This window comes from Gambusia affinis, linkage group LG02 (assembly GCF_019740435.1).
Source record: "Gambusia affinis linkage group LG02, SWU_Gaff_1.0, whole genome shotgun sequence".
NCBI classification, from domain to species: Eukaryota; Metazoa; Chordata; class Actinopteri; order Cyprinodontiformes; family Poeciliidae; genus Gambusia; species Gambusia affinis.
The window spans coordinates 8,569,434-8,580,187 of record NC_057869.1 but is presented as its reverse complement, the minus strand read 5'-3'; the positions used below and the strand labels follow the sequence as shown (position 1 = coordinate 8,580,187).

Genomic DNA, 10,754 nt, shown 5'->3' with positions numbered 1-10,754 from the left:
CTCTGAGAAAGTTGTACCTAACTTTCATTTGTGTGATGTTTCCAGGAATATCTTTGCATGGTTTGCAAAATAGGTCAGCACCAACGGAGTTCCAGTTACCCTGATTACTGTGAATCTGGATCTTTTTGGTGCATTGTGTTTATAAATGTTATGTTCAATCCAATTTGGGTTCAGTTGAAATTTTTAAAATCATCTTAGTTGGTTTTATATATTTTGAATTTTTTCGACTCTTTGAATGCATGGATCAAATTAGATTTGCCCTGGAATTGAGCAAAACTGCAATTCTTCCCATATTTAATTAAACTAACGTTGATATGTGGGAGTCTTTCCAGCAGAGGTCTTTAATTGCAGTTACAGATTTGACCCAAAAACTATTATTATATCATTTAATTGCTTTTGCTGCACTGCTGTTATCTGAAGAATAAATAAACATGAACTTACTGGAAGATGATGCAAAAACACTAATAATAAAGGCCAACAATGTTACAGAAGCTCACCATAGGCAGTGATTTAGTACTAAATTAATATTTCCCCTTAATAATATTGCATGGGAACATGGGCTGGTTGGTAACATTAAAACATCCATCCATGGAAAACCATGTTTTGGCTTGTGAAGTCCAAATCATTCTTGATTCATAACCTTTCCTTACACTTCATATTTGTGAGATTTGTCAAAAACTTTGAATTAATTCAATCACACTGATATTTGACAGACAAATGCCCCAAGCTTTTGGACTAGGACTCCTTCTCTTTGCAATCCAATTTGCTTCTGGAATCAATGTAGATAAGAAAAAACAACAACACTTTTTACAGTTAGCTACAAAACCACTTTATTGAAAAAGCAGATTATGTCATCTACAGTTAAATGATACGTCCAGATTTTAATACATTAAATAACTTTAGACCTTTTCATGTTTAGATAAATAAATCTAGTCTCCTTTTTTTAAATGAACCATCTAGGTAATCAAAACACTGAGCATTACAAAACGATGTGACAGGTGTTGAGATGTGCTTGATGGTACTAATAGTAGATGTCATCTCTTTCCAAGTGATTTATTTGTTTATTTTTTTGATAGGAAACAAAATAAAAATAAAAAACTAGCCTCTTTATGAAATACAAATCAAAGTAGTATTTTAAAAAAGTAAATTAATACATCTTTCAAGGGGATACAATCTGCTTTTGTTAAGTTTTTCTTGGGCAATATTAGATTAATTCATAGAATGCCTCAGTCTTCAAGTACAACACGTTACTTGAACCTTGCAAGAAAGGTGAGGTTGATCATACAGTTTGCAGTCATTTTCTTCTCTGCTTTTACAAACACTATATATTACATTCACATGATGACCCCTGCCTTCACTCTCTGTTTTAAACACATTCAGTAGTATTTATTCACAACTGAGTGTATTACAGCATTACAGTATGGGCCAGTGTATGCACACCGTGGTTGGTGACATTTTTCTCCCCCGCTCTAGCTACAACCTCAGATGGGTGACGGATGTGCTACAGAGTTGGATGTATCGGTTCCAGCATCTTTTAATGTCATCGTCAGATTTTAACAGAGATAAACGGGGTCATCCTGCTGGTTGCTGCGCTGCCCTGCAAACACAGTGAGGTGCATGTGCCAGGGGCCTGCCACTAGTACACATAACTCTCTCTCACTATCATACACACGCACACATAGATATTTCAATCAGCTGCTTCTATAAGCACAAACCGTTGGGGTTCATCTGCAAAAATGTACAGAAACTCAATTGTTTGCTTTATACCAGGGGTCTCAAACTCCAGTCCTCGAGGGCTGCAGTCCTGCAACTTTTAGATGTGCTTCTGCTGCACCACACCTGAATAGAATAATTAAGGCTCTGGAGAACTGATCTACACAAGGTGGAGGTAATTAAGCCATTTCATTCCAGTGTTTTGTACCTGTGGTACATCTAAAAACTGCAGGACTGCAGCCCTGGAGGACTGGAGTTTGAGACCCCTGCTTTATACTAAGCAATTTTGAATTCTAGTTTCAAACCATTAACATCCAAGGAATGTTAAAGTGAGAATTGGTACAAGCAGAAATAAAAAGAATGTTTCAAAACTCAATGATATGTGAAAGAAACAATTTGAGTTTTCTTTTTTTTTTTCTTAGTCTGTCTTCCTACAGACTCATACACACATACCCATACACACACGCAGACACACTGCAACACATAAGTGCCTGTGATCGCGAGAACACACACACAAGCAACGCTGGGTGGGGATCCCTTAAAAAAGCACATGGGTGGGACCAGCAGCTCCATGATTTCAAGTATCCCCTCTTCCCACATAACACATTAGCAGACTTTGTGCAGAACACAATGGGACATACGAGCGCATCTCAGTAAATTAGACCTTAATTAAATGGTTTATTTACTTCAGTAAAAAAAGTGTTGTACAACTGCCCCAAAACTCATAAGTAGAGTAATAGCAAAAAGAATAGCATAATTTTGGGGACTACAATTATAGTTTTATAGTTATTACAAAATAACCACACTTCTTTCTTTCACTCAACTTTCCAGTCATGTTTCCAATTTACATAAATAACATTAAAAAATGTTCTGAGAAACTGATTTTTTGAATGCAATATCTAAAAATATTAATGGAAAGTTGAGTAGAAGGAAAATACCTCAGCAGTGCCAATCACCTCCTTGCTCACTGATGCATAATTTCATGCAGGTATTGAGAGCATATACTGTACCATACAGTACAAGCACATACTTCTTAGTAGTCTGACATTTAATCGGTCCTAAGTAATAATTGAACTGAATTTTTTTAAGCTACAAGTCATTATCCAAATTAACTGAAATAATGGCTTGAAATATAGCACTATGTATGCTATGAATCAAAGCAATAGCAGTTTCATATTTAAACAAAATTTCTGAAACAAATTAACATTTTCATAATGTTCTAATGTATTGAGATACGCTTGTGGACAGGTGAAGCTTGCTTACAGTTATGGATGATGTGATTTATATGACAAAGTAGCAGTGTTTGGAAATAAATGTAGAAGGAAAAAAATATTTTTAGGTGAGCATGCAGTTGTGTTATTCAACTTTAAGTAGCTACGTTAGAATTGCTGAAAAAAAAAAAGAAGCTGAATTCTTGAAATGTTCAACTCTTTGTTGAATATTTGGGTGGAACAGCTATTTTGAGTCAGTTCCTGAATTTAAATTTCGAATGAAAGGTGCAGCATATAGCACAGTTTGTTTAAAATTACTATTTGGAGTATGTAAACATCAGCTTGGCAGGGATAAATTTGCTTAAAAATAACAAATTTGTAACAAAATGAACTGTTTATGTACTTAAAATGGAATAAACAAACTGCATGAAAAAACTACAACACCCACATCTGCTACTTGTGGATCTCTGACACTCTGACAGATATGAAGCGACTCTAGGAGAGATCATGCAACAGATCCAAAAGCTGTGGAGGCTTCAGTTACACCTCCAATTATGTCACGCTCACAGATAAACATACATAAAAAAATACAATCTACATCTAGGATCTTATGTGGAAAACGTCTGCGAAATATATATTCATATATAAAAAGACAACCTGTGTGCATCTAAAGTTTTCTTTCTGTCCATAATATAATCATCAATTAAGACACTGCTTGTGAATCTCGAGGTGTCATCTTGGACATCTACTTGGAATGTCAGTCTGTTTCTCTGGGCCTGTAGTGCTACTGTGACATCGACACGGTGCAGAGTCGTTTGCTTTTCCTCACAGCCCTGCGTCATGATGCTGGGGGTCCTTTGCATAGCCTTTTGCAGGGCTCTGGTCAGTGTTGAAAGCTGCATGGAGAAAGAAAACGCTCTGAAGGCACTGCCCATCTGGCCCGGCCAACTCCGGAGGCTCGTTCTCTCTACTGTGACAACGCTGCAGTGAAGCTCTTCAGTCAAAAAACAAGAAATCCAGGAACTGCTGCCTTAACAAGGTGAAAACGTCAAAGTTTGGTTCTACTTGGGGCCTTCTGGGTGAGTCTGGTTTTAGATTATGCACCCAAATGAAGGAGAAAGAGAGGAATGGAAACCCTTTGTATAGCTGGGGCTGCAGCACCTGGAATCATGACCATGACTGCTGGAGGAGTGGGCGACCATCCCTCTTTACCCCACTGCCGGTGTCCTGGATCATCTTGAAGGTGGAGCTGGGTCTCCTTCCTACAATTCAGTCACATGGAGGGGGTAGCTCGGGGGCGGGTGGGCGGGCAACTTTGACTGGAGTCGTTGGATGTGGCAGTTGTGGCAGAGAAGGTGGCCTTCAAGTGGATAACAACGATGGCCTTCCTCATCGTTCAGCTGAAGACCACAATCCTGACGAAAACAGAAACATGTCACAGAGATGGTCAAGATTCAGATTAATATTTAGCTTCTGGTGCAAGAACTGATACACTACATCATGTTACAACCAAAGACTGATGAATTCTATGTGCTTTTGTCCTTATTGAGTCAATGCTTTGTAGAACTGCCGACATGATGTTAACAGCTTTGCAATGCTAAAAAACTAAATCTTTTTCATAAAATAGCTCAAGTTTAGTTCGGTTTCCTTAAACAACTCCTTTTATAATTAAGACAGAATTACTTATGACTTCCTTTTTAATCATTCTTGCATTAAGACCAATGTGATAAAGTTCTCAACTAATAATTGCTCTACAACATGGGCTGGGGATCTGCCCTCCTGGGAGACCACTGAACAATCAACAGGAATTACATAAACCTGCAATTCACACCTGGACAACAAGAGCTGAATGCATAAACTGTTAGTGCAAGTTAACTTTTAATGAGTGAATCATAATCTACCCCATGTTAAATGTAAAATGAATGATGAAGCCACCCTGTTTTTACTAATGTGTGATAAATTTACTGAGTTCAGATGCGAACTTCAGCCTCTTCCTGCACGACTTGGTTGAATGATTAACCTCCGCTAACATCATGATCTTTTCCCAGAATGTCAGCCATTCAGAAACATTAGCAAGTCTTACCCTGCTGCTTCTGCTGATTATTAGTTCATAAATTAAATTTAATTTCTCTGAATATGAATTAAATGATCACAGCAAGGAGGTGTGAAATTCCCCTGAGGAAAGTTTTGTTTTTCATATGATTCTTGAATTTCTATTATACTAAATTGAATGTTTGTGCAATTTTGCATTTCCATTTGGGTCTCAGCTGCTTCTCAACACAGTCTAGGTACCTAAAGCTAACCTGACAATTTAATTTCTATAAGTCAATATTTTTCGGTGTATGGAAAACAAGCTGTTTCAAAAACCTCTGCTTGAGTTAAGTCACAATCAAAGGGAACTTCCCTGTTACCTAGCAAGGTGTCGCCTAGCATTTAGCTGGTTTTACCGCTGAATGTGCTGCACAATGGCTACTGGAAAAGACAAATGTTTTGTTGTTGACTTACTATTTAGAAACCATTCTTGTTGGTTAAGCTTTTTAAACATGTATGGTTTAATAATTATCTTTTTGCAGCAGTTTGTATTCTATAAGGAGCTCAAAATAGATAGAAATGAGCAGACTAAAATCTCATTATCTAATGATTTCGTGCAACAAAATGTAATGAACATGTTTTGTATAGCCCATAGCCCTATCCTAACCTGTTCTAGAAGCATAATAGGTCACCTTTAAATTACGAAAGGAAACGGTGTAAAGGTGGAAAATAAGTGAGGTTTCACAACAAGCCCCCAGCAGAGAATGAAGCACTGGGCTGGAATGTGCTCCGTCAGTGAGTCACAATGTTCAACTGCATCCTTGGGTTAGTGTCCACAACCGTGATTCATTCTCACTGCTGCAAAAGTCTAGTCTCACTTGTCTGAGAATGTGCAGTTCTCAGACAGGTTCAGAGCACTGACTGAGAGGATGTGTAAATGCGCTAACACTTTGCCAGTCAAAGTGGCATGGCTGTTTATTTGTAGTCTCATTCATTCAGAGGAGCTGAATCATACACAGTGATGCTAAATTCATCACCAGTCAAAACAAGAGTATAACAGACTGGTCTTACTACTGCATGTGAATGAACGCTGTGTCTCACCTCACAGTGGTAACACTCCACATGGTAGTCCTTGTCCATAGAAACAACCCGGATGGTCTCTTCAGAACCCTGCGAGAACAGACTCATAGTTAGGCCTTTGCTTCACACCAGACTGCTGTTTTATTAAAGTGACAGACAAGGGATGACTAACTGCTGCAGAAAATATAAATAAAAAAATAAAAAACACACACTGCTGTCTTCAATTTGATGTAAATTAAAACCTTCTCTGCTGCTCCGATAAACATAGTCTCTACTTTCCTAGTAATAACTGAAAACTTCAAGATCCTATTCATACTAATGCAATTATTTACATTTTTCATCTGCACCTCTTCTGTTTGAGTTCTTCAAATCTGTTTTTTGAAAAGATAAATAAAAATCTCCAAAGCTCACTGTAGCAAAGAGTAGCACTCACCAGGTGTCTTCAACAACCATTTATTTTAAGGGATTTGTAGCCATCTTTACTAGAGGTGAACTCGTCAGAACTGTTGGTGATAATTTAAAAGATCAGATAATTTAGCTTTTTACCTGGGCAGGAAGGATGGGCTGGTTGCACGACGCACACTTCGGAGCAAAAACCCTGCATTGAAAAAGACCAGAATAATATCTGTAATATTATTCTCAGATATTACAACACGAGATTCATAAGTGAACATCACTTAATCTGTTACTGTCCTTAATTGCTACCATAATGACAGTGGTGCAAATCAGCGCTAACAGAACACCTTGCTAGCAATAATAACATTGTGTAACTGCAGCAGATGGTGAAGTTTTCCTCACGTGTGGTAGTCTTTGACACAGTAGATGCTGTTTTCCACGTCTACGGTGAAAGGCACTCCATCTAACCCTTCTTTACACACAACGCAGCGGAAGCAGCCCGGATGGTAGGACTTGCCCAGCGCCTGGAGTATCTGAGCGAGCACACAAGCAAGAACAAGCAAAAAAGAAAAAACACTCATATTTAGTACTTTCTTCCTATTAATAAGAATACACAAAGTGTGGTATGCATTTTATTTACTAGTTAGAAAACTTCCAACTTCAAGCTGGTTGCATTGAAATTCATTTATAGTAATCAGTTTAAAGGTAAGTGACTACATATGAACGCCACACTTTCCAGACTATGTTGCAACTATGTTGCAGTACTCTTACTTGGGGACAATTTCTGGATACTCTACCCACATCTGTTCTCAAAATAATGGAGAAAGTTCTTACCATCTCCATGATGAGGTGACCACACACAAAGCACTTCTCTGCCGTCTGCTGGAAACCAGAGTACTGTGGGGAAAGACAAAGTGCAGAATTTATTTCCTTCAGTACAGACACTTTAATAGATTTTACGGCAAACTATTGATACCTAATACTTATTAACAGGAAAACTGATTATTCTCAGAGTCACCTGTAGAGGGCGCTCCTGCGCTCTTTCATTCACACCAGGATGTCTTTGTCTCTCTCTTATCCACTGTCTCTTTCTGGGACTTTTTCAGGCCCGGTTAATCAAATTTACTGAGTGTTGATAGGGTGAAATGTGTTTTATAGTTACAGTTATAAAAACACTCTACATCTTGCTGCTTGTTCCGTCAGACAATAAAAGTGACCATCTGCAGTACACAGTCCCCCTCACCCCTCCTGGGTCACGACCTGATGACACTGAGGGCTCAGCAGAAGAGACGGAGCTACCAGGTGGAGGTGGGAGGTGTCGATGGGTCGCCTGCCCATTAATGCCTCTCCGAATCCACCATCTGCCACAAGAAACCCCCCTATCCGCCTCCCCTCTCCACCACCGCAGCCTGAAACACTCCCGCGGTGACGGGGCAGACTAGACAAGCCTTAGCCACAGGAAGGCGATTAGTCTTCATCCCGTCTTCTGGCCTCCAGCATCAGAGGGGTGGTGATGGTGCGGTGCAAAACAGGAATTTCAGTGTTTCCTAACATATCAGCGAGTTAATCTTTAAGGGGAAGCTGTCTATAAACAGGAAGCGTAGTCAGCAGCATGTGTTATGAGTTCGTTTAGATTATGAAGCTGTATACAGGAACCAATTGGGAGCTTCAATGTTCTCCTCTGCTTCACGTTAGTAACTTAGGTGTTTCATTGTTTCAGTTGCTTTGACGTAAAAGTTTTAAACAAAAGTAACTCCGGGCACCACAACTCTGCCCAGCTAATCTGAAGCAGATGAGACCAGAAGTTGTTCTACACTTCTTCCGCACCTCTAAACTGTCTATGTATACAGCAAGAATGAGCACATGAGGGGAATTTGGTTGAAATTAGTCTAAATTGAGGGGGAGGTGCTGGAGTTCTAATTACAGCACTTAAATGGTTTGTTTCTGCACCTTCTGTCACCTCCCCATGATCACTAAAGGAAAATCCATAAACATGAATGAGCAGGGACTCACCAGGAAGTCCTCCTCACAGTACACCTTCCCATTGACGTTGTAGAAGGCCTTCCCTCGTAGCCTCCTCCCTGGAAGAAATCACAAAGGAAGTCTGTTAGTAGGAGCACTTAAGTGGCATGCCACTGAAATAATTATTGTAGTCTTATATAATTAAAAAGCCACAAAAGATTTCAGACTGAAGTTGTTTTAGACAGCTCATTAAGGAGGAAGGATTGCAGGAAAATCAATGCAATTGACAGAGTTTGTTTAAATCTACAACCTTTTCACTAATGGACACAATAAACAACTTGATTGTGTTACATATAGGGCTGAATTGGAAAGTATGTAATTGAATTGATCGGATTGACTGAATATTTCTTTAATAACGTGGATGATCCAATATGACACACTGAACAGAATTGAATTAAAAAATAAATCATTCTGGTTGTTTAGAAAGTTATTGATACTAATGATAAAATACTGACAGCTTGGAGCATAACCACATTACCTTTTTTGAATATTAATTTTAAAAATCCATTGCTTCCTTTACAGTTGTTAACAGCATATCTCTAATCAGATACCTTTGCAACCTCTGAATCTTGTAAATATACAAACCAAATAGGTCACTGCAATACCTGTAATTCTAAATTAGCTGTGCTAAAGAATAAGTACGAAGAAGCAGACATTGGATCTTGATTTTCAGCTGTATTTAATGGCCAAAAAAGACATTTATTTGTTTCCTAATGGCGTCGGAAATGTTGCACGTTAGTTGTGTTTAATGTCACAGTTAGTTAAGAATAAGTAGAATGACAAAGTGCTTTTGCAGTATATCTGGATGTGTGCCACAATACATCTCAGTGCCTGTGTCTCTGTGGATTTGCCCGCAGCAGCAGGTCGGCACAGAGCAGATGGCTGGAGGGAAATTGGTCATTTTAAGCATTCGCCTACTTACTGCAACCATTGATCCTGACACAACTCCATTCACACCATTTACACAATCAATAAGTCCTGCTGTTTTCCAAAGGTCCTGCTGTATCTCCCTGCTTATGTACACAACTGCCAGAAATACCAGCAACAATTGACATAATAAGGATAAACAGGAGTTGAAAACTATGATTATATTGAAAATACATTTTAAATCTGCTGTTTTCAACCAAAGTGCAAGAATTATGAATCACCTCTTTGGTATTTTAAAACAACAATCAAGTCGCAGTTCAGCGGTACTGGACTTGCACCAGTGTGAAGGGTGAATTCCTCTGGTCCAGCTTTCATTCACCAGAATCCAAGTTTGAATCCTGTCTGAAAAGAAAAAAAAATTCTGCTGCGAGCTGGCTTCTGCAGCCCCCCGCCACGCATCTCACACGGCCCGTCCATTCAAATTCATGTACCGGTGGCCGTGTTTCTCTGGCAGCACGATGACTTCACCCAGAAGCCTGGCAGACGAAACACACGGATCTCATAAATCTGACTGGATTAGTCAGATTTAATTGTATTCCAGAGTCACCACTGGGTTTATTGGCCTCCCAGCATGGACACCCCCTTCGTTCTTACAACAAAATTTATGCAATTGCCGTATTTCAAATGCAGATCCAGTGTCAAAATGCTGGGAAATGGCGAGGCAGTAACAAACGCATAACCGACCAGGGATGCCGTCTGCACAATAGGTGAGATTTTTAAGGCTTACTTTTATATTTTTAAATCCCATTTTGGGGAGCAAGATGAAAAGCGGAGTGAGAAGTCGATTTGGTCTGTGGCCTCTGCTCTGCAGTTTGGGGTCTGGAAGGTGAATACAAAGGCCTCAGTTCTGATGACTATGTGGAGCGCTGCTAGGGGAGCGGGCCGACTGAGCAAACGGGGACATTCTTTCTGTCTGAGGTCACTAGCTGGTCCCATTCATCCCCCCCTGCACCTCTCCAGCACCCGCTCCCTGCCCGCTTCCCCAACTGAGAATAACGGAGAAAAAGGAGGGGGTGGAGGGCTCCGTGCCTTCTTCTCCCCCCATCCCTGTGGCCTTTTGTCACTAGACAGCGCAGCAGAGAGGTTGAACATCCTCAGTGTTGCAGGGGATACTAAAACTATCAACTCTGTTTAGAATTTACAATTTATTTGGAGTCTTCTGGGAGCTTGATTTAAGAACTAAGCCCCTCTTGCCCCTTAATGCAATTGGTTTTACTTCTGGATTAAACATCCAAATTGAAATGGTGCTCGGGTTAAAAATGGACTTACTTTTGGTTTAATTAGTAAAACCAGTTTCTATATGGACAGATGGATGGAACAGGCTACGAAGTGTGGAAATACAAATATACCTCCATTCATTTTCTGTGTTAATCC

The 10,754-nt window shown here is 39.5% G+C and overlaps 1 protein-coding gene across 1 annotated transcript in view; it reads right to left on the bottom strand.

The window, feature by feature from the left end:
- Window positions 1-810: 810 nt before the first annotated feature.
- Window positions 811-10,754, bottom strand: part of LOC122819540 (WT1 interacting protein) — a 29,418-nt gene continuing 19,474 nt past the window's right edge. The window contains exons 3-8 of the mRNA XM_044096334.1: window positions 8,445-8,512; window positions 7,266-7,328; window positions 6,834-6,964; window positions 6,582-6,633; window positions 6,057-6,125; window positions 811-4,339 (exon numbers count right to left, since the gene is read on the bottom strand). Of these exons, the coding sequence (XP_043952269.1) occupies window positions 4,187-4,339; window positions 6,057-6,125; window positions 6,582-6,633; window positions 6,834-6,964; window positions 7,266-7,328; window positions 8,445-8,512 (536 nt within the window). The 3' untranslated portion in view covers window positions 811-4,186. The remainder of the gene's footprint in view (window positions 4,340-6,056; window positions 6,126-6,581; window positions 6,634-6,833; window positions 6,965-7,265; window positions 7,329-8,444; window positions 8,513-10,754) is intronic.